This window comes from Lampetra fluviatilis, chromosome 42, assembly GCF_964198595.1.
Source record: "Lampetra fluviatilis chromosome 42, kcLamFluv1.1, whole genome shotgun sequence".
Taxonomy (NCBI): Eukaryota; Metazoa; Chordata; class Hyperoartia; order Petromyzontiformes; family Petromyzontidae; genus Lampetra; species Lampetra fluviatilis.
The window spans coordinates 8,515,135-8,539,913 of NC_136316.1; the positions used below are offsets into that span (position 1 = coordinate 8,515,135).

Sequence of the window (24,779 nt, forward strand, 5' to 3'; positions counted from 1 at the left end):
CATCACACCATCGATGTTGTTGCAGGCTACAAGATCACTTTCCATGATGAAGAATGGGACAAGATCCTTTTGACGGTCACGGAACATGGAAACCCTAACATCACCTGCCAGGAGATTCTACTACTGCAGTCTGGAGCCCAACAGCTCTGCCTTAAATTTTGACTTAAAACTTTCGTGACTGTAGGAATCTCATATTCTATGGTTATTTCGGTAAAGTCAAGTAGATAGAAAAAATTACAACAACAAAATAATAAAAAGAAAGTGAATTATAAAACATCACGACGTTTCGATCGCAACACAAGCTTTATTTTCATTTGTATTTATATAATTTGATTATTATTTTATCTATCTATGTCCTCCTATACCACATCGCTCCATCTCTTCTCTAGCCCATGCCGCGCCCGTTTAGCCCCCTCGATCTGGCCGAACAAAAGCTGTTTAGGCATGCGGTGGCTAGGCATACGGGCTACATGACTCAGCCAACGCAGCATTTCCTGCCGGAGCTCACCGATGGGGCTTTGTCCAGATATTTCAAGGATTTGTGAGCTCCTCACACAATCCAGCCTGGTTAAACCCAGGATGGATCGTAGGCAGGCCAGCCTAAATGTTTCTAACCGGCGAATATTTTCAATTAGGGGGGTCCACGTTTCGCAAGCGTAGAGAAGGGAGGGAATGACTGTGGCCGAGAAGACCTGAAGCTTCGTGCTGAGCGACAGACCAGGTAGCTTCCACACAGCGTTAGGCAACCGATGAAAAGATAATGCCGCTCGACTGATTCGGAGTGAGAGCTCTGCTGTCAAACCGGAGCCGGTCATAAGCACACTGACCAGGTATGGGAAACTCTCCACTCTCCACAACTGCCCTATCACCAATTGGGAATTGTGGGGTTGGAGTGTCTGATGGTACAAAATTCCCAGGCAGGTGCTTAGTTTTGGTGGGGCTGATGGTAAGTCCACACATCTTAGTGACAAGCTCCAGGCTCAGCAGCAGCGCCTCGTACTCCTCCTGAGTGAGCAGCAATTACCAAATCATCGGCATACATAACGTGGTTGACCAATAGGGAGCCATCCCTTGACCGCACCCGGGCATCGATCAGCCTCCCATTGTATCTGTACCAGATGGAAATTCCTCCGGTACAGTTATTGAAGGCTTCACGAACTACGTGGTCGAAATAGATGTTAAATAATGTGGTAGCCAGGACATCCCTGTCGCACTCACTCATTCCCTCTTAACTCATTCATATTCGCTCCCGCCCGGGCGATCCGATTCCTCGGTTGCGAATCCGTTGTGCGGCCGACGTCGCTCGCGGATTTTGGGAGGAATCGATTCTCTGCGTCGCTAATCGCGTTATACGATTCCGCCGCGAGTTGATTCCTCACTCATGTGCGGATAAAGCGGTCGCGCGGCGACACTGACAGTCCACACTGTACATCGACTGTACACGGACAGTACACACTGTACATTGACTGTACACGGACACCGTGTACGCTACTCGTGCTACAGAGCTGAGTACGGACGACCATCACACTGTACACGTCACTGGACAGTGCGTACTGTACGCAGTCTAACGTACTGTACACACGAGTCGGGACGCGCTGTAACAGTGTCCACGTACTATAAACACCAAGGGGACCCTAACCCTACTCTACACACGGCGGTGGTGCTGGCGGCAAAGCGCGTGGCCTGTAAATACAGCACTGTGGAGGCAGCAGCGAGGGTTGGTGGATCGTGCACAGATGTTACACCGAATGTTGTGTTTTAGTTGTCCTTCCCCCACGCCAACCCCGCACCTCTGATTAGCACAGCAGCTGGTTGCGTACGATGCGAAAGAAGTTCAACATACGTACCTTGATTCGTTAAGAGAATGCGATAGAGCAAATGTGTACCCCCCCATCTGCTCCACCAGTATGGGATAACGTGTTTCGTCGCTCCAACGCGCGGGTTTTCTCCGGGTACTCCGGTTTCCTCGCACAGATTAAAAAAACCTCATTAGTTGGCTGACAACACCTTCATATATAGAGAACCGCAGAGCTCGGTCGATTGTTGATGGCCGCTCCTCACCGCGCGGCTGCTCCTGGATGCGGTTTCCACCGCGCGCGCCTCCGAGTCGTCTTCTCACACTCAGTGCATGCAACTTCTTTCGCACCGTACGTAGCCAACCGTGCTAATCGGAGGTCAGAAGGACAACAAACTAAACACAACAAGCGGTGAGCGAATCCTGTGCGTTGGCGGCGCGTTATATACAAGTTGATATAATACAGCCTACCCGCATTACATCACTGCGCACTCTTAATACTGGTAGGAACCTCCTGGTTACACCAGCCCACAGGGGATTATTGTGTCCGTTCGTCGTGCATCCAAAAATGGGAGGGGTGGGGCTGGGTGGAGAGGGGAAGGTGGGGAGGGGATGGGTGGGGAGGGGAGGGTGGGAAGGGGCTGGGTGGGGAGTGGGGCTGGGTGGGGCTGGGTGGGGGGTGGGGCTGGGTGGGGGGTGGGGCTGGGTGGGGGGTGGGGCTGGGTGGGGGGTGGGGGGTGGGTGGGGGGTGGGGCTGGGTGGGGGGTGGGGGGTGGGTGGGGGGTGGGGCTGGGTGGGGGGTGGGGCTGGGTGGGGGGTGGGGCTGGGTGGGGGGGTGGGGCTGGGTGGGGGGTGGGGCTGGGTGGGGGGTGGGGCTGGGTGGGGGGTGGGGCTGGGTGGGGGGTGGGGCTGGGTGGGGGGTGGGGCTGGGTGGGGGGTGGGGCTGGGTGGGGGGTGGGGCTGGTCACCCCGTGGTGCCCTTATAAAACTCAACGTTTAACCTACTCACGCCGGCTTGTGCCCGCCCTCACAGTCGGGCATATTTGCGGAATACACCACGCCGCCGTTGACCCTGGCCATTGACCGAGCAACCCAACGTTCCTACCAGCTCCCTCCGCAGGAATGTGTTAACTCGCGCTGTGCATCCACTCATCAGCCATTATCCATGCACTGCTGGACGAAAGCTTCCCCAAGCCGTCACCATCCCTCACGATCCTGCTTTTGCCACAATCCATCGCCCTCTTGTGCATGAGCTTCTCTGGTCGCCCCATCTCCATGGTCATTCTTTCTGGCGCGTTATCTGCGTTGCCGATTATTCACCACTCATCCATCGGCCATCCCTTTTCGTGAGGTGTCTAACCCAAGCCCATTTATTTCGTTTTTAATTTACAGAATCCCCAATTCCACGTGTTCCCCTGCTGTGCCTCGGTGTTATTCCGAGCATGCGCCTCCTGTCCGCATACTATTCAACTTTTTTTCAATGCCCCTCTTGGTTTAACACGGAGGCTTTGGCGACCAGTACCCATGATACGTACAGGTTTTTTGGGGGGGATGAGATCGACAAAACGCAAGCCCCATTCGGTGCGACGGGGCCGTACATAGATGGGCGGGCGAGGGTATTGGGCCCGCAGACAAGTGGGGACCCCGCGTAGGAGGGTGGTGAATATGTACAGGGACGCCTCTACTTACGAACATCCAACTGACGAACTTTCAGAGATACGAACAAACCTGTCCATACGTCGAGTTGCCTTTTCAACCGCCAGCGCAATAGATGGCGGTGGTGGCATCTACATCTGCAGAACATGAAGAACCAGTGGCATATACATCTACGGGATATTATGCAACCTTTAAAGCCATTCCCCGTGTTTAGTGTACATGCTCTACAATATTTTTGGAATCGACGGGAGGAAAGTTGGACTTACGGACAAATCGACTTACAAACAGACCTCAGGAATTCTAGATTTGAAGTTTTCGTGACTGCAAGGATCCATACTCTTAGTTTGTTTTCGGTAAAGTCACGTAGGTATAAAATAAAATGATTTGTTTTAATTCATTTATTAATTTTTTCCCCTACGTGACTTTACCGAAAAAAACAAAGAGTAGACCTCTGGAACCTAACTCGTTCGTAAGTAGAGGAGTCCTTGTATATGTTGGTGTGGGGGGGTGAGAACAAACATACCAAGGGGAGACCAAGGATAGAGGGAAGGGAGGGGTATCCAATGCTCTTCATCGCTGCCCATGTTCTCGTCCATGTCTCGGGTAAATGCACCGATTAAAAACGTTAATGAGCCACAGCGGCATATGCATACTTATCAGTGCCTACCTTATTACAGACTAATTCATCCTCCAAAGTCCCATCACAAGGGAGAATCAAACATATAGACATTTTTTCCCCGTATTGAAACGGTTGTACAACGTATGGACCTGAAAACTCAATTTTCCTGTACAAGAATACAGGTAAACCGTATGGGCTGACAGGTATTCATATGGGTTTCGCTATACAGTGTTTCTTTTTTTTTCAAAAGCACTGAATCTTGCTCTTGCTAACCCACCCGGTTCGCTTTCAATAATTGCTATTGATTTTCATGACACACTCGCTTGTGTTTTTTGAGCTTTTCCCCACTCATTATATTGTTGTAATTTTACAGGTTAAATGCACACGTCTGCATATATCGCGTGGATATATTAATACAGTTGAGGACTACAAAGCATGGTTCTGTCAATATTTCAGCTTATAGTATTTCATAAACACGTGACTGAGAGACAAGTCGGTGTGAAAGATGGTTTATTGTCGTGCAGTGGTGCCTTCTCTGGTCTGCAGACGTCATTGCTGATTGAGACACGTTCTGGGAAAGGAGGAGCTGTCTCCGGAGGCAGCCGACAATGATGTGCCTTGAAGGTAATCTGCCCTTCACTGATACTCCTCTGATACCACATGGCTTCCATTGATCACAGTCATTCACCGTCTGCCATGTATGCATGATGAACTTCTTTTGCGCCGTACATAACCAACTGTGCTAATCGGAGATGCAGGGGAAGGACAACAAACTAAACACAAAATATTATGACCCTTGCAATCGCTGAATTTCTCAAAGAATAGGAAGGACTCATCGCTTCTTTATTACTAGCACATGTTTATACATACAGACTCAATGACGAGACATCATGAGCTAAATATTCACATGGCAATGCATTGTAATTGTAACAATTACAAGTTTATAAATGTTAATATCCCCTGGGATGTTGTTCAGTCACCTACAATATTAGCAATTTTCCATGAAATCGAACATTTTAGAAGGGAAATAAAGGAGGAAATGGGAAATAAACAGTTTTTTTACTTTTCTTATGCTATTCGTTGTGAACGGTTGCACTTTATTTTGCGCGCGGTTGCAATTTATTTTGCTCAGTCGGTGTGAGCTGCTGCGGTCGTGACAGGTTTATTTTTTGTATTCCTGTTGCTCTATGCTCCCTGTACCGTTTCGGATCTACTGTAATGTGAACTGATGCCTACTTTATTGGGGGTGATATTGTCACGTAAAATAAAGATTGATTTATATACTAATACACTGCCACATGCACAGTACATCGAACTTGATTGAATATAGAAAAAAACTCTCAAACGACGGTCTATGAAAAAAGTGCGTCTGGATTTTAAAAGATGTGATGGCCGTTGTATTGCACAGATGCGTACACAGAGCAGACACAATAATGCATCACGAATGTGTCCGGCTAAGTGAGATTCTCTCTTCCTTCCTACAGACCTGGAGGTGGAGCTGGCGTGTGTGTCGTCTGAGCTGGACAGAGTCGGGACGCAGATCCAGGAGCTGGTAGAGCAGCAGGAGCTGCTGCTGGAGCGCAAGGCGAGCATCCAGAACAAGATCAGCAAACTCCAGCGCAAGCAGAGCAAAGAGCAGAGCGGCTCTGCGGACAGCGCTCGCGCTGCAGAGAAGTGGGAGCGAGAAGGTGAGGCCCACGTGCTCGACCAAAAACTAAACTATTTTTATTTTATTTTACCAGGTAAGGGGCCATCTATTTAGTACGTATGCATGGAGGGGGGGATGTTAACCCAAATGCGTACACTTGCGTATGGGGGGTCTACTGACAATGTACGTATGGATAGGAATCGGGGGGGGGGGGGGTGAAGCCTCAATAATTTGTCTACATTGGCCTTCAAATGAGTTAGATAGTCCGGCAGTGGAATATCTGTTTGCTTAAACACGTCGTTTCTGCGTGGATTAAATATCTGCCGTCCTATAGGAATCGGGGGGGGGGGGGGGGGGGTGCGTCAAGCGTACGTACGCAGGTGGGGGGGGTGTAAAAAGTATGCATGGGTACAGGGAGGGGGGGAGGGGTTAAGTTTTGATAGATTTTTGCGTATGTACTAAATGGATGGCCCCGAATGCCTGCTGAGCTATATAGCTCTTTTGCAGAAGTGACCTGGTCACAAACTATAGCTCATTGAAGTGGCTTATCACGTGGAAATTTATATCAGCCAAATACTCTAAACGCATGTTTCTAAATGTGGAGGGCAAAACCGGAGGACCCAGAGAACAATCCACGCGACCAGGGGAAGAACATGCAAACTCCAAATATACAGGCGTCAGGGTCGGGATTGAACCCACGACATACTGTATACCAGTCATAGATTTATTCATAGGTCCAGTCAGATGTATTTTAGTCATTTCTGGTTTAAACTGAGATCCATTCCCTTTTTAACTCACTTATCCTCCGCCATTCCCAAGTCAAGGGTCGTATATACTGACCCAGCAGCATATCTTGAAAACTAGAGCCAATCAAACATTTTAAGCATCATTTTCATTCTCAGTGACCCAGAATTAGTAAAGTTGGACTACATTTATTTCGGAAGCATTTTGGCTGTAGACCCGTGTAATCAGGCCACCATTTGTCTCTCCACATGAAATAAGTATTTTTTATTCAGTCAGCTGGTGGGATTTCTGGGCCAATATTATCCAGCAGCATTGGACCATTCTCAACCTTTTGGTTTTTATCCGTGGTTAGGAATGTTGAACAAATATTGGTGGATTGTCAGATGTGATGGTCAAGAGCACTTAAATCTTTACAAGAGGGCTCTGTAAAAAAAAAAAATAGGACTTAGGTATTGTTGTGGATCATAATGATAATTAAATAAACGGTGGACATCGTGCCAAACAACACGCAGCAAAACCCTAAACACATCGGGGAGAATTAAAGAGACCCATCCCCATTAAACAAACGTGATCTCCCAGCACCATTCATTATGCTTGGGCTGATCCTTTTGGGGATCTGAAGTGGAACTAGCTGCACAATCCATTACCTAATGCAGTAATGTCTCTACTAACCCCAACTGTTATCAGTGACTCTGTGCCAACTTGATGTGAATTGCAGATTTTTCGTGGTCGACCAAGTTGAAATGCACCCTGCGCGAAGTGTTCAAGATGGACAATTTTCGATCTCTGCAGCTGCAGGCAATGAATGCCAGTATAGCCGGCCACGATGTGTTTCTCATCATGCCAACAGGAGGAGGAAAAAGTCTCTGCTACCAACTGCCAGCACTGTCCTCGAAAGGTGAGCTGCTATTGACTAAGTGTGCATGGGGTTTTTTTGGCATTCACCAACCCACACTCACCGGATAATTCGGGCTCCCGTGTTCGTTCTGGTGAGATGTTAATAGCAACACAAGATTAACTGTTTACGTTTAACTTAACATGGCATTTGTCGCAGCCTTTATTATACTTCATAATATCTTTTTTGGTTAGGCCACGTAATGGTCTGCCCAAATTTGTGTCGTTAAGTCCCCCCACCACACAACACAGCTAAACAAATGAATTGTCCTGTGTATCATTCTTTAACGCACCAATCATTATTATTTCAGCTTGCCGGTAAGTATAAGAACAATTCTCACACGTAAATGTAGCAATTAAGATACAATTGCTCAATTTGATTGTGTGAATTGTTTACAGTTGTACTGCACATGCATTGGATGTAAAATTTGCCCCTTTGCACACATTCTTGTTGGCAGAATTTGTGGGCAGGAACCTGGCGACAAATAATAGCTCAAGAAAGTTGCTTATCATATGTGGGAATTTATAGTAGCAGCCAAATAATCTAAACGCATGTTTCTAAATTTGGAGGGAAAAACCTGGAGAACCTGGAGAAAAAATCACACAACCACGGGGAGAACATGCAAATTCCAAATATAGAGGCGTCAGGGTCGGGACTGAACCCACGACCTCCGTTATATTAGGGGAGGGAGATAACATCTTGCCACCGTGGCGTCCCAACCACTTAGAGTTGAAACTAATAATTGAATCAGAAGGAGGACAAATTGTTACATTTCTAATATCACGAGTGACGTAATTGTTCACTGGCATCCTTCCGTGTTCATGTAGGATTCACTCTGGTGATTTCCCCACTCATCTCGCTGATGGAAGACCAAATTATGGCGCTGGAGCAACTAAAGATCCCAGCCGCCATGCTCAGTGCCAGTAGCACCAAGGTAACGTTGATATTCTATCCAATGCCCGATTTTTATCTCTGCATTGTAGATTATGTTTATGGAAACCTCCCTGACCATTGTGTAGTGACTAACTCGGAGACAATAAGAGTTGGAGGCACTTCTTTATTAACAAGCACCATCAGGGTTAGCGCTTTATAATTAGTCCGTCTATTGTCGGCGACGCTACTCAGTCAGGACAGTTGGTAGGCTGCCTGACTGGTGACGCCCCGAAATGATGAAGACGGAGACAATGGCAAGAAGGATGGTGAAGACGACGAGAAGAATGGTGACGAAGACGTCAGCAGCACGACGGGGATTCCACTCCACACAACAGCCCCGAGGTCCCCTACAGGGGCCCTTCTTATATTCGCAGCGTGGTCGGGCTCCGCCCCCGTAAGCTGCAGATCCCCTTTCCTGCCAGCAGCCAGCGCTATGCTGCTACATTACTATTCTATGCCACTCCATCACTGCTCCCCCTCCCCCCGTGAAAAAAAAACAGCCGTCCCGGCTGACATCAATCACCTATGTAAATGGGAACTGCACAAATGTGCTAACACAACAAAGCTAACATAGAAGAGTAACGAATTCTAGGCGAAATCCCTCGACAACGAACCTGAACCGCAAGGAAGTGAACAATGGAAAAGGGGCGGGTTATCAAAAGGAAACACTTTTCGAGCGGGTCCTCGCCGCCGAACCCCGAGCTGGGACAGGAATAGATGTGCTGGGGACCCCCGGGACAATACGCAAATGGCCTAACAGGCGCGGTCCCTCCCAGGAAGAAGATGGCAACTGGTCCGTCACCCCTGGTCTGTCCTTCGGAGGCGCTGCCAGTGGGTCTGCGGGCGTCAGGCGCTGGAATCCTGCGGGCGATACAATGGAATCCTTCTGAGGCATAACCTCCGGAGTCGCTCGCCCCAGCTCGTCGGCCACGTTAGACACCCGGCACTCAGGAGGAGGAGATGAACTGTCCACACAGGGCAAAATATTGGGCTTCAACCGAGACGGGTGCACAAACCAGCGCCGGTGACCGACCTGTATACGCACGCATTGCGGCCTCTTAACCTCAATAACCTCAACAGGGCCGTGCCACGACCGGTGCAATTTTGGGGACGTACCCAGGGGCACCTGAGGACAATGCAATCACGCCTTGTCCACAGCGGTTCATGGGGTCCTGGACTCCCGTTGCCCTACAAGTTTTTCATTCGCGTCCTGTCGTTTAGCCGAATTCCCTCGAGACGCTTCCCGCATCTCCGTCAGCCGCCTAATCGTGACCTGCATGGGCATGGGCATAACGGACTTCTTTTTGCCCAGGTCCATGCCTAACTGAGCCTCCATGGGGGGGGTCACTTTCCCTCCCATACATGAGGTAAAACGGAGTGAATCCTGTTGAGGCATGAGGGGCCATCCTATACGCAGCCAGGACACCTGGAATGTGTAAGTCTCAATCCGACTGTGCCTCGTTAAACCTGTTTGCACATCATGTACGTAAGAGGCCTTGTGCAAGCGCTCCATCATCCCGTCCATCTGGGGATTGTAGGGCGATGTCCAGATTTGTTTCATTCCCAGGGAATCGCACACCTCCTTTAACAATTTTGAAGAAAAATTTTGCCTCTTGTCCGTAAGGAGTTGTTCCAGGGCTCCTGTGTCCAAAACGTACCCGTGTAAAAATCCGTCCATAATGGATGCGGCCGACTGATCTGGCAGAGGCCATGGCACCAGCCACCGGGATAGGTATTCCACCCCGACGAGGAGGAATTTATTTCCCCTCTGAGTGGTGGGAAACGGCCCGAGGATGTCCAGAGCAACCAGCTCGTAAATACGAGACACCGCGATGGATTGTAACGGCGGCTGGACCTGCCTCGGCGGCGGCTTGCATCGTGCGCAGTCAGTGCATCCCCTGACCATGTGGTACACATCATCCCGGGCCAAAAGAAGTCACGCTTCAGTGTCACTGCAGTTTTACTCACCCCAAGGTGCATTAATTTCACGTGGACAGCCCGTGTAAGTTTACCCCGCAGAGCAGTCGGCATTACAATGCAATGACGTTGCAGCTCCTCATCCCACCTCATCAACAGCACATCATGGAGGAAGGACTATGAGGGACATTCCCTCTGGCACATTTTTACTACTCCTTGTCCCAACGCGACGGCCACAACTTTAACAAGGAGGCATCCTCTACCTTGAGGCATCCCCATTCAACGTGCGTGAGACCAATTGTGTTGTCACAAGGAGCAGTTGTCGCGGGTGGCGGAACATCGACGGATGCCACAACAGCACACAGCAATTCCCTAGCCGATTGTTTACATCGGCCAGCACCCATTAGACATGCACACTGATCCCTCGGTGGTAACCGGGACAGCACATCCACGTTGCAGTGACGTACACCCTTCCTGTAGGTGACCGTGAAGGAGTAGTCTTGCAAAATTTCTAACCAGCGGGAAAGTTGGCCAGAAGGCTGATCAATCCTTAAAGCATATTGAAGAGCCGCGTGGTCCGTACACACGATAAAGTTGCGTCCGTAAAGGTACAGCCTATACTGTTGCACAAAGTGCACAATGGCCAACAATTCTCTGCGCATCACGCAATAACGCTGCTCTACGGGGGACGGCACGCGGCTCCCATAGGCCACAACCATTTCCGCACCATTCACGACCTGGGACATTACAGTGCCAATTCCGGTGTCGCTGGCATGCGTATCCAAAACAAAGGGCAGAGAGAAATTAGGTATCCAAGGGGAGGCGCATTGGCGAGACCTTGGCAGTAAGCACGTGGAGCGGCTTAGCGATCATCGCGAACGTGGGGACGAACCGGCGATAATACGATGTGAACCCAACAAAACTACAGACTTCACCCACCAACGTGGGGGTTGGCCATGTGCGCACGCATGCAATTTTGTCGGGATCCTTGGCTATCCCGGACTCGCTAACAATGTGGCCCAAATACCGCACCGATGTTTGCAAAAGATGGCACTTCTGTGGTTTAAATTTGAGATTAGACGCTCGCACCCTGATAAACACTTAAATGTGCGCCCGAACACAATAACGTCACCTAAGTAAATAAGGCACGAGTCCCATTGAAGACTTTCCAAGACCAATTTCATAAGCCGCTGAAACATAGCCGGAGCAGAGTGAAGACCCATCGGGAGGCAGTTGAGTTGAAACAACCCTTGTGGTGTTCGGAACGTGGTTTTAGGCCTGGATCCTTCATCCAAGGGCAGCTGCCAAAACCCCGACAACAAGTCGAGGGTCGAAAAAAAACACTCACCCGACAAAGCGTCCAAGGAATCATCCATCCGCGGGAGCGGGCACACGTCCGCCACAGAAACTTTATTTAATTTACGGACGTTGACGCAAAAATGCAGACTCCCATCCCGTTTTTTAACCAAGATAATGGGAGCCCCCCACGAACTGGTGGAAGGAGAGATAATGTCTGCGGCCAACATTTCTTCAACTGCCTGGCGAACGTGGTCCTTCTCCTTGGGACTGAGCCTGTACGAATTCTTCCATATTGGGGCAGCGTTACCCGAGTCGATGCGATGTTGCAATAGTGACGTGCGACGAAGATCAAATTTCCCCTGGCTAAAAATATCCTCATTCTCGGAGCAAGGCACGCAACTCGCCCCGCTGTTCCCCGGACAATTTAGAATTTTCCCCACACAACATGTCCATCCAAGCCCCATCCGACTTGCCTCCCCGCTCCACTGTGGCAACGACCTCTGCAGCCCCCTCGCGGGCCTCCTCACAGCGCGCGGCCATCGCGTGGGCCAAAACTGTACCCGCTTGGACCACCGCAGCCCCCAGGCCAATGTTCAGCACTTGCAAAAAGTGGGTTCTTTGTGTGCCCCTTCTTTGACCTTTCCCTTAGATCCCATTCTAGTCTATAACCTGGCCTGCTGACGTCAGGGCTGCCATAAGCTGCAGATCCCCTTCCCTGCCAGCAGCCAGCGCTATGCTGCTACATTACTATTCCATACCACTACACTTGTGTGGCATCGTAAGAATGTTAAACTTAAAGTGGATGTGGTTGGTGTGAGGTCACAAAAAGACAATGCAAGTTCGTTCTTGCTGTCATCTTATGGGGGAGAGTAAGAAGGTTTACCCGATGAATTTAAGTTGTAGCCTCAGTTTTTGAGAGAGAGGAGATGTTGAGAGTCAAATGTCCAGTTTTAATTAATCAGTTATATTCTGGTATTTAAGTCCGAAGAAGTTATTTAAATTTGGAATTGTATGGCATGTTCTAATGTGGAACGAGTGTTTCACTTTCCAAAAGATGTGCACTTCATAATTGGTGTCATAAAATGCAACAGTATTACGAGACTTTCCATTTTGTCAAGTGGATTGTTGTTTACCTTGAAAGAGGCCCTTTGAAAACACTGGTTTTAAATTCTGACGGTGCTTCGTGTTTGAACGTTCTCAGGAGCATGTAAAGACCGTCCAAGCGGCCATGATTTCCAATGACCACGAGCTGAAGCTGCTGTATGTGACGCCGGAGAAGATCGCCAAGAGTAAGATATTCATGTCGAAGCTGGAGAAAGCTTACAAGGGCGAGCGCCTCACTCGCATCGCCATCGACGAGGTGCACTGTTGCAGCCAATGGGGGAACGACTTCCGGCCCGGTGAGCAATTTGTAATTATATACTATATTTATTTTCATTTTGTGACTTGCTTAGCTTTCTTATACATTGCACTCCTATCTGTTTATGTATTGTTTGTTTGTTGTAACGTTCTTACTCTCCCCTAACTGGACATCTGTCGAAAAGAGCTTCTTAGCTCATCGGATTCCTCCAGGATAAATAAAGATTCTGATTCTGAGCGCACTCGTGTCCATCGCGACAACGACAGCCGTTTTTCGCCACTAAGTGGTGGTGATGTCACCATGGTGCTTGTGCCAGGCTAGGTGAACCTTGAGGCCACGTGAAGTGTCAAAGGCTCGCTAGCAGGAGGTCACGGGACAGGCTTAAGTGCCATGGGTTAACTGAGATGACTGGCCTGATGCATCACCTGTGCTTCCCACTGTGCCGACTCGATGCGAATTAGCCACCCGGCACTCCGCTTCTTGCTATTCCGCTGTTGTTGGAGGGCGATTGCCTTCAACTTCCCACTAGCTTGCTTCACAGGCTTCCTCAAAAGAGGCCGATCTTGACTCCGCTGGTACCAGTCATTGACAAATCCAAACAGCTCCACATCCTTCTGTACCGCATCATCCCATCTCTTCTCTCACGCATGCATACATATAGAGAGTCAGGAGAGGTTTCCGCTTTACCCCAACATAGCCTCAACAATCCATGACCAGGGCTACCTGCACCACAGTATTCCTGCGCCATTCCGGACCATGCCCCACACCACACACACGTGGCTGGCTGAAAAAAAATCTCCTTAAATTTTTAGCTGATGATAGAAACCTGTATGTATACATACATTGTATCACCAAACTTCAAGTTATATATTTAAACTTTAATTCTCCCACCTACACGCTGAAATAATATAGCTTCCACAGTATTTGGTTCGAAGATGGTCCAGTGTCTGAATTGTTTGCCTCCTAGAATAGCACGGTTGGCTACATATGGTGCAAAGCAGTTCAATATACATCTATATTTTAAATAAAATAAGTTAACTCTTGAATGAACTGCATGAATAGAATAACCTGAAGTCTAAATAGCTGAATCCAGTCAAAGACCCAAAGCCCTATAGTGGGAAAACATAAATCCGGATAGCGGCGAGCACAAGAACAGACCGTGGAGGTCGGTTGTCAACTTTCAATATCATGGATATACTCTTTAAAACGTTTAGCTTCATCTGAAATGCCAGTGATGTGTGTTTTTAAACACAATTGTTGACCACAGGCCCAAAGGCTCACAACATCCAGCTGCCAGAACAAAGAGCACAATCAAAATTCGAATGGTTAAGGGTTCATGGAGTGACAAGAGGTTGGGAAAATAGATAATGAGAGGTAATTCCAAAGTGGAGCAGTGTGGTGCGTTTGTCAGTGCGTTGTATGTATGTGTAGTATCGTTTGTCCGTGTGGGTGGCGTGCGTCACACACACAGTCAGACGGAGATGAGGTGGTCGCAGGAGGCACCGCTCTGCCCTCTTTATTCGTTGTTCTTGCCGAGCTCACGCCACCACTCGGGCCCCCTCTCTCTCTCACACACGACCACGCTGCCGCGCGCCCAATCCCAGACACGACCCTGTCTGCGTTGCACCGATGGCATCAACTGGGACAGCCAACCACTGTCCGGCTGCGCAATGTTCGGGCGAAGGCGGCAGCGACGAGGGCAGCCTAGAGCTCTCGCTCCCCGCTGCTTATATTCACCTCGGCGCACCTTGGCACTGCCCTAGCCGCGCCTCCCTTCTCAAATCCTCAAGAGGCTTCCAGGGGCTTCTACACGAGGTCTATCATGACCCTTGCCCCAGTTCTTCTGCCCTGCCGGCACACCCGTGTATATGCTCAGCGGCGTGTGCGCTAAGTGCCCAACTGCAGTTGCTGCTGCTGTCCAACAGTCAGCGCTATCTCACTACATCACCCCCCCCCTCCGTTAAAAAAACAGCCGTCCCAGCTGTTAACACAGCAGCAGCAAATGCCGGCAGGTAGGGCAACACCCTTAACCCGAGGAACTTCAACAACAAACCAAAAAATCCCTCACAATCCCATTATAACCGCAACATATCCCGCTTCAACAACACATTCCACTGCTCCCCTGTGCCCCCCCAATAACAAACCAATACTTCCCTGCATGGCGTCCTCGAACTCGAGAATCGGTGACTCCCACAGAGTCCCCCATCCGCGAATCGGTGACCCTTCCCACACACACGCGGCACATCGAGCTCGCGAATCGGCACATCGCCTCCGTTTCCTATTTTACCCAGGCCCTTAACCCCAACACCCCTTCACCCCCCGAGTCCCCTCTCAGTGCAAGGGAGAGTCCCCCCAATCGGGGACGTAGCTCACGTGATCCGGTCCATGGCGCCGGTCACCCCTGTCCCAGCAGGGTCCTACACCTCCGGAATCCGGAGGGCCAAGAGACGATGGAGACGGAGTCCTCGGCTCAAAGGGCGTGGCCCCTCGCCGCTCGGCATCGACCACCGGGTCCAGTCCCGGAGGCCTCGCACTTGGCGGTCTCGGTAGGCCCCAGAGACCCGGTCCGATGGGGCTTAAGTTGACTGTGCCGATGGCTCAATGAGCACGGGTGACTCCTCGAATGTCACTTGTCACCCCGGCAGTCCGCAGCAGTGTGGCCCGACCGACCGCACACAAAGCACTTTAGCGCGGCTCTCCACGGCAGAGGGAGCTGCTCCCACCGCGGGTCGGGTGTGGTGCTGGCCACCCACCCCGTCTTGTGTCGTGGCAGCCTTCATAGGTGGTCGCTAACAGCACTTGCCCCAACAGTCTGTTAAGACTATACGGGGAATCTTTATATTTTTTGTGTTAGAAGCAGAACAAATTTAACTGTTTGGGTGTGTGTGGCTCGGTGGTATAGATTACAAGGTGCTGGGCATTCTGAAGAGACAGTTCCCCAAGGTGCCGCTGCTGTGCCTCACCGCCACGGCCACCAGCGTAGTGCTGGACGACGTGAAGAGCATCCTGGCAGTGCCCGGTGCCCTCTCGTTCACCGCCTCCTTCAACCGCCCCAACCTCCACTACCAGGTCAGAGCATTCATCATGAACAGTTCTCACAATTACGAAGTGGAGCGGTTGCTTTCGTCTGCTATAAACACTGCTAAAAAGTATGTTGTGGGTTTCAGTTCAATGGAAAGGTGTGAACATTCACACTTAGAAATGTAAACTTTTAGGGGTGCATTTGTATGAAAATACATTGAACAAGCCACCCGGATGTGCTGTTATTAGAGGATTCAACACACAGGGTTACGGATACGAGTTAAATTGCAATCATGAGTTGAGTCAGTCTATCATCGCTGCAGGGTCATTAAAATCGATATATCACTACTAATGAGCTAGTAAGCACACACTAAGATCAAACATTATTTTTATGGGAAACCTTTATTTAAATTACCACAGCAAATTTCAATGAGAAAACAAAACCCAGAGAAAAGAACATTAGATTTTTTGTACGCATGAATATGCAAACGTATTAAGACACAAAAACTCAGTATTGCCTCTTTGTGTGAATTCAATATTAGTTGCATGGATGAATTGACCTCTGCCGTGGTAATTATACAACTAAAACTATAAAACTATTTTTATATTACCAGGTAAAGCTCACTTAGCTATATTAGCTCTGTTTCAGAAGTGACCTGGTCACAAATGAAAGCTCAACAAAATGGCTTATCATGTGTAAATTTATAGCAGCCAAATTTTCGAAACGCATGATTCTAAATGTGGAGAGAAAAACCGGAGGACCCGGATGAAAATCCACACGACAACGGGGAGAACATGTAAACTCCAAATATACAGGCATCAGGGTTGGGATCGAACCCACGACCTCCTCCATACCAGGTGAGGGAGTTAACATCTCGGCACCGCTGTTCTCCAAATGTGGAATTTACCTCAGTGGCTTGGGTACCAAGAGAGAGACGAGTCATGCACTTCATTGTTTTTTATTGCATTCACACTAGTACAGAGGCATGGAGGTGTTTTAGGTGACAGAAGCTGATTAGATTATATCAACATCCTTTGCATACCAAGATGACATCACGATTCCTGCAAGTGTTTTGCGTGCAGACTGACAAAGTTACCGGCTCAAAGGCCTGAACATGTGGCCTCATTTGTTTTGGGCAGCAGCAGGATAATGGTTTCATTTTTATTAGGACTCATCAGTACAGTAGAGCCGTTATAAGGTTCCTGGATCACATTGGTTAGCTTGAGGTTTTTGGTGTATTTATTTTCTTCATATTTCTTTATATGTCTCCCAATTGTATTATAACTGTGCTATCGGTGTCATATGAGTTGAAGTAGTTTCCTCTGTGCAGTGTGTTTCCAATAAAAGGTAACTCGCTGCTGTGAGATTTTAAATGCTGCATAGCAATGTTCAACAATGGTGATATATTGGCTTGATTTGACATCGCAGGTTCATCGGAAGCCGACCAAATTTGAAGACTGCATGGAAAACATGGTCAGGCTCATTAACAAGAAATACAAAGGCCAGTCAGGTACTCATTGTGTCCCACAGCAATAGGGGTTGCAGCACACTTTATTTATATTGCCTTTATTTAAATCATTTGGATTTATCGTGCATATAAAAAACGGACAATTTTGGCAACATTGAATTCGGTGATGGCTGTAGGGCTATCGCTTTGAGTAAAGCACAGAGAGCAGGCAGTTTCATAAGTTACGTGTATCTGAAGTGCATGTGTGTGTGTGTCATGCCCAGTGGGGAGCGGCAGTGTAGCAGGTAGCACGCTGTGCTACGAACCGGACGACCCGAGTTCCATTCCCGCTCACCGCCAACGCCAGTGACGATTATCTGAACCGGTCCTGGACCTCCCCTAGGTCGACTCAGCCTCAAACGAGTACCTGGTGTGGTTTGTAAACATCGCCACTGGGGAGACAAAGGCAGCCGGGCATAGTGCTGGCCACCTATCCCCTTGCATGCCGTGCCTGCTTTCATAGGGTGCTTGCTAACAGCACTTGCCCCAACAGTCTGTTAAGGATATACAGTACAGGGGATCTTTGTCTTTGTTGTCATGCCCAGGTATCGTGTACTGTTTCTCACGAAAAGACTCGGAGGAAGTGGCAACAGCTCTCACTAGTTTGGGCGTTGGTGCTGGCTCTTACCACAGCGACATACCAGCTGATCGCCGCAGCAGGTTGCACCGCCACTGGACCAGCAACCGCTTGCAGGTGACGATTACTCCGTACACCGACGCTTCGGTAGCGTGCACCGCCAGTCAAAGACTCCACTTATCCTCGCTATTTCTCGCTGGTGGCTTCCATACCATACTAGGCCTCCCTAGGTCCCTCTGGCCTGTATAAGACAGTCTGTAGATAGCCTGCAGGTCTGTATAACATCTCTACTATTGCAAGACACCCCTGGAATTGAGCCTCACAGTTTATTGGGCCCTTCCTGCTGAACTAAATATATTATATATAGATATATAGGTTGCCCGTGTAGGTCAGTGATTTCAATAAAGGGAGCAATGACCAATGACTTGAGTCAACAGCATCACGTGACAGGTGGAACCATTGTGAGACAAAGCACGGGTGTAATGTGGTCAGGAAGCGGTTGTTATTATTGCGTCACTTATTATTTGTTTTTTTTGTAAAGGATAACGTACAAGGGTGCACAGCCATGAAATGCACGGCCTGGTCACATGAACAAGAGTGAGAAATGCTCGGTGGTCTAAGCTACTCGACTTAAAATTAATGAGTAAAAGGTTAAATTCAAGAAGTAAAATACGTGGTAAATGCTTCTGGAATGAAATGCCTCTGACAAAATGATGAATACTTGCTAAAGACGTAGGTTGTGAGGCCTGCATATTTTGCTTATGAAGCAATCACAAGTACAATTCGTCCAATCAGAAGTACGCTTAGTCCTGTACTTGAAACCTGCATACACGCTTTTTTAATTAATGTTCGAATCTGTGTTTTATTTTATCAGGTAAGGCCCACTGAGCTGTATAGTTCTTTTTCAGAAGCGACATGGCCACAAATGATGTTGCAACGAAGTGGCTTATCATGTAAATAAATAGCAGCCAACTACTCTTAAACACACGTTTCTAAATGTGGAGGGAAAAACCGGAAGGCCCGGAGAGAAATTCACACGACCACGGGGAGAACATGTAAACTCCAAATATATAGGCATCAGAGTCGGGATCGTACCCACAACCCTACTGTATACCAGGCGAGATAGTTAACATCTCTTCACATTGGCACCCGTGCTCAGAACAGGTTCACAACGCCAAGCTGCCAGCAAAATACAGCACTATTGAAGTTATAATAGAGTTAATACTTGTTTTGAAGTAGCACAATAATGAATGCTGGTGTTCATGCCTTGGTGGTGGGGGTGTTGGTGGTGAGATGGCACCAAAAGTTGCACCAAAGCTTTACAAAAAAAATCACAGCTTTGATGTTGCCTTTATTGACCAGTGAAATGCTGTAAATGTGTAGTGAGTCCAACTGAGTCGCAGACATTGTTTTGGGAGCAACACTATTTATTACATCAACTCAACACAACATAACGTAACCTACACTCGGGTGTTGAACGCCCGTCTAACCACGCTACGGCAGAACTAAACACGGTCCCGCAATCCCGGTCCGGATCACGAGCTGGGTCCCGGACCACGTGGCTAGAGGCTTCTTCAACCCGACGTGGATCTTCACTCACACAGTCAAGAACCCCGAGCCCCACACGGGGCCCCCGTTATATCGTCTTGGGCTGGGGCTGGCTCCACCTCTCGCCCCGCCCACCTTCTCGATCTCTCTGGCCCTTTCCCGAAGGCTCCCGAAAGCTCTTCTATACCACGTGACCACCCAGCGGCCCCCGTCCACTGGTGGCCCCCCTCCAATATCATCCGGTCACGTGTCGGCAGGTCAACCAGCGTGTCATGCCCCAACGTAACCTTGGCTGGCTGACACTCTCTCTCGCTCCCTCACTGGGAGCCCGCACCGCACACTGTACGTGGTGCCTCTGCGCAAACCAGCGCTCACCCAAGCCCCGCTAGGGCCGGTACTACGCCCAGTAACCGGGCTGCACATAATGACAACATACTATCCGCCGTGGCCTCGCAAGCCCCGTACCACACAGTGACATTCACAGTCACTACAAATGTTTTAATGGAGTTAACTTGCTTTGAAAGTGAACTGTGACACTTTGCTGCATGCAGGTTGTGGTGGCAACCGTGGCCTTTGGCATGGGCATAGACAAGCCGGATGTGCGCTTTGTGATCCACCACTCACTGAGCAAGTCCATGGAGAACTACTATCAGGAGAGCGGCCGGGCAGGTGATGATGCATCTCACTCGCAACCCCTCCTGCGGGCCGCCATTTTTTTACCATACCTTACGATATAAATTTGTAACTACAATATCAATGCAATACCAATTTAACACTATGACGATTATAGAGATATTGGTTTCTCGTGACGTTGTAATTGTACTTTATGTTTGTATTGGTTTTGTGCTTTGCTGTACTTCCAGTATAAATAAATGTTAATCTTATTTGTTCTTAGTAGTAGTGCCTTCTGGCTGTTCTAAATAAGGCCATCATAAACCACGCTTTCCCATCTCGACCTGCAGGGCGGGATGGTGCCCCAGCGGACTGCGTGCTTTACTACAGCTTTCAGGACGTGTTCCGGCAGAGCCAGATGGTGTCCATGGAGCGCACGGGCCAGGAGAAGCTCTACGGGATGGTGGCGTACTGTCAGACCTACAACAGGTGCCACCTCGAAAGTCCCTTTGCTGTGATGTCCTCAAACTCACTCGTAATTTACGCTCAAATTGAGAGTTACGGACATGAGCTGGATGTGAGCCCAGTGGCTCACAGGGCTAATTCTATGTCAGAGCACTGAGCCAGCACTGTCCAGGAACCGAGGTTCAAATCCGGGTTGCCAACCATGATTGAACCAGATCTTAATTACAGTGAGTCTCAATCCAGTCATCAATGACTACACACACAAAAAACAAATTGCATGTGTTTATTCACGTCATTTGGCATGTTTCTACTGAATATAACACACTATGTTGGCATGAGAGGAACATATCTCGACCAGGCCACTTGACAAGATGCTACGTTCCCAGTGATGATAAGAGCCAACTCAAGTAGTTTGTTGATATCACACGGGGTGATACTCTGCTTTTGGCAAGAATTTTGAAAAATAACTTCACATAATAGCAAACGTGATAAAAACAAACAGGTTCTAACGTGCAACAAGACAGTGGTAAATTAATGAACAGCAGATATGTAATAATGCATATAACACAGTAAAAACAGGATTCATAGTGCAAACAGCAACAACAGTAACCAAAACTAAGGGACAAACCACACGATCAGGATTTTGTTCTAAGGATGCTTCGCAGAGTTTCCAGCAAAACGTTGTAGCCAATTGTTGAATTAAATTCAGTTCACAAGTGTGTTATATGCTCGTACCCTTGACAACGTAATTTTTTTGCATTTTCGGGTGGTAGAGGGTCTTACGACCCAAATGTTGTCCAGTTCAGAAGTGGCCTAACCTAAAATGTATTAATTAAACTAAAATATTCAGATACATAAATAATATTCCAAAATGAAAGAGTAACACAACTGGAATACAATTTAAATCTCAGTGATGTGGCAATTTGCAATTAGATTACATACTACGTTTATTTTTTATCTCAGTTCCATGGACATTGTTTGAAAGTGACCGTGTTATTTTAACAGATGATGACAATGACGATGTTTGCACAGGTGTCGGCGGAGTCTGATCGCCGAGCACTTTGACGAGGTGTGGGACGCCGCGCAGTGCGACCGCATGTGCGACCATTGCAGAGGGGGTGTCGGTAGGCTCCCATTGGCCCTCGCTGTACACACATACACACACAAATGACATTTGTAATTTTCTATACGCAGACCTGCATATACATCTGGCTACACATTTAAAATTACAATAGGACAGGTCTGGACTGTTGTTAATATTGGACATTGGATCTGTAATATGACAGCACTTGGGAGTTATGCAGCCACGTATGTCAAGTCATGTACAGTACGTATAGACAAAGAACCCCTGTATAGCCTTAACATGCTGTTGGGGCAAGTGCTGTTTGAGAGCACCTATGAAGGCCGGCACGACACCTGAGGGGGTGGGGTGGCCAGCACCACGCCTGACTGCCTTTGTCCCCTAGTGGCAATGTTTACACACCGCACCAGATACTAATTTGAGGCGGACTCGACCGAAAGGAGGTCCAGGACCAGTTTAGATAATCATCACTGGTGTTGCCCTGAGCGAGAATCGAATTCGGGTCGTCAGATTCGTAACGCAGCACGCTAACCTCTACACTACCGCTCCCACAACAGCATTTTTGTCAAGCCACTGCCAGACGAGGGCCTCCCCATAGCTCGTGAGGGTTATTTCTCCAAATTAAGCTGGTCAGTGCAGATTGTCGTGTTGTTTCGCGGGGAGTTCTCTGATCGTGTGAATGTAGTGGGTGGAGGCGAGTGGCATGTTATGGAATATCTTCGTGTGTGTAGTGGTGGTGAGTGGCGTGCCATTGTGCATTCTCTCCGCGTGTGTAGGAAACTAAACACTATAAACAATTTTTTTTTTAACCAGGTAAGGCCCTCTGAGCTATATAACTCTTTTTCATAAGCGACCTAGTCACATATAGAGGCGTCAGGGTCCGGATCAAACCTACGACCTCCTGTATACCAGGCAAGGTTGTTAACTTCTCGCCACCATATAGTGATGCAGGTGAGTGGCGTGTCGTTGTGGAATCTCTCCACATGTGTGCATAGTGGCGGAAGAGGCGAGCGTGGTACGGCAAGCACGCGGCCTCATCGCCATCCTGCGGCACGCCCAGCAGAAGCAGGAGAAGCTCACGCCACTGCGGCTCCTCGAGGCCTGGCAGGGCCGGGGTGCAGTGAAGCTCCGAGTCTCGTCGGTGCCAACTCCGTCGTTCTCTCAGCAGGGCTGCGAGATCATCGTGCTGCAGTTGCTGATGCTTGGCTACATCAGGTAAGAGGGAGTAAGTTGGATTCGTGATTTCACTCCGGATCTTTCGGACCCTGCTGCAGTGCACGGGCCTGTTTTCCTGTGCACCCTTTTATCATTCAAACACGTTTTTTTACTCGTAGGTTTTCCCAGCCAATATTGAAATTCACTAGTTTTTTGGGTTAAACCACATAGTAAAACCCTCCACCTAACTACGTGTACAAGCACTTAGCACAACTAAGTTTCAGCTTACTGGTAGGTTTAAGAACAAGCCATGTAACCACATTTGCAATTAGATTAATTTGGCTTTGAGAATTGTTTAACTTTGATGACAAAATATTAAATACATGAATCTCTGTTATACTAATTTTTGGTGCCACATTTGGTATGTTTTATAAAACAATGTAAGGAAGATCACAACTTACGAGAACGGCATATTTTATGAGGAACGGGATTGTCCTTTATAAAATAAGGTGACTCAATAAAATGCTTCCTTTTGTTCCATCCATCTGCAGCTCGGGTGAGAAATGTAGCCTATAAAGCCCCCCACAAGATCGGTCGATGCGTCAACATCTCACCTTGTTGTTGTGCAGGGAAGAGTACAGCTACACGCCCTACGCGACCATCTCGTACCTGGTGGTGGGTCAAAAGGCGCGGCTACTAGACGACCCTGACCATGCCCTCTCCCTGTGGCTTCCCAGTTCTACAAAAACTCCAGCCAAGGTGCCTTGTGCTCGCTCGTGCACTTACTCACTCACTCGCGGCCATTCTCTGGTTATTGAAGACAATTCCCATAGGGCATCGTAAACAACTCTTTAGAAACATGCGCTTAGTGCTTGTCCATATGATAAGCCACTTTGTTGAGCTATCGTTTGCAGCCAGGTTGCTTCTGAAAAAGAGCTATATAGCTCAGTGGGCCTTACCTGGTAAAATAAGAAAAATATTAAAAGGATAGTTTTACAACTTTCCGCAAGTATTCTACCCTCTCATTTAGGCCTTCCGTCACCAGGCTCTCTCCTGGATCTAGATGAAGGGAATGATAGAAAAACAAATTCCAGCTCACAAGTGGAATAACTTTAATTTTGCCAAGGCATTTTATTCAAATGCAATACCTCAGAAAATAATTCAGTTATAAAGTGATATGGCTTTTAAAAGCCTTGTAATATTAAAAACCACAATACTAACTCATACACAGCCTGTAATATGCACGGTATGTTGGTATTAAGATTTTGTTCCTCCCAGAGTTGTCCACTGCCCTTGCCTTCGCTTGCATTACCTGGATGACTTTGCATCCTCAAGAGCCAGACCTCCCTGCGTGTTGGAGGTCGGTGCAAGGTCTCGGTGTTTTAAGTAAATCGATCAAAGTGCGCTCGCGAACCCAGCAACGCTCATTCGTGATTCGCGTAACAGGCCTGAAGCCTGTGTGATTGTAACGGTGTCTTTACCACGTGTTTAAACAGGCGGACTCTGGTCACACCGCGAGCGGCACAGCTAGCGGCGCGAAGAACACGAGCGGCACAGCTAGCGGCGCAAAGAACGCGAGCAAGCGCGCCTCTTCCGAGGGGAGCTGCGGCAAGCCCAAACGGAGCAAAGCCAGCGATGTCATCCTGCTGGAGTGATTCTGGATTCAGGCCACGCTAAAACTCCTACGACTACGACTGTAGCGAGAAGTCAAGTCACCCAAATGCTACCTTTCAAGTGTTCGGAAGGTGTGATTTAAACCCATTTTTTTAAATATTGGTAATGTTAATTTTACATTGTTTTCAGAATAACCTACAATGGCGTCAGTTCTGTTCTTCCATTGGGAGTTTTTTTTTAATTAAAACTGGAACCTTTTTCAAATTGAATAAGATTCACTTTTGTTTGCTTTGTACGTTCATCATTAAAATGTCAGTTGCTATTATTATAGC

General features: G+C 48.3%; 1 protein-coding gene across 5 annotated transcripts; it reads left to right on the plus strand.

Moving 5' to 3' along the window:
* Positions 1-1,372: 1,372 nt before the first annotated feature.
* Positions 1,373-24,488, plus strand: RECQL (RecQ like helicase). Of its 5 annotated transcripts, XM_078875786.1 has the most exons (16): positions 1,373-1,717; positions 2,156-2,207; positions 4,595-4,694; positions 5,555-5,758; positions 7,181-7,360; positions 8,185-8,291; positions 12,708-12,906; positions 15,769-15,935; positions 17,317-17,398; positions 17,941-18,089; positions 20,072-20,189; positions 20,483-20,621; positions 21,630-21,721; positions 22,674-22,893; positions 23,463-23,592; positions 24,330-24,488. In XM_078875786.1, exons 3-16 carry the CDS (start codon positions 4,679-4,681, stop codon positions 24,486-24,488), a joined length of 1,962 nt encoding a protein of 653 aa, XP_078731912.1. In that variant the 5' UTR covers positions 1,373-1,717; positions 2,156-2,207; positions 4,595-4,678. The 5 variants fall into 5 exon arrangements, with proteins under 5 accessions (XP_078731912.1, XP_078731911.1, XP_078731910.1 ...); XM_078875785.1 differs by lacking the exon at positions 2,156-2,207; XM_078875784.1 differs by lacking the exon at positions 2,156-2,207 and having other exon boundaries at positions 4,617-4,694.
* Positions 24,489-24,779: the final 291 nt, after the last annotated feature.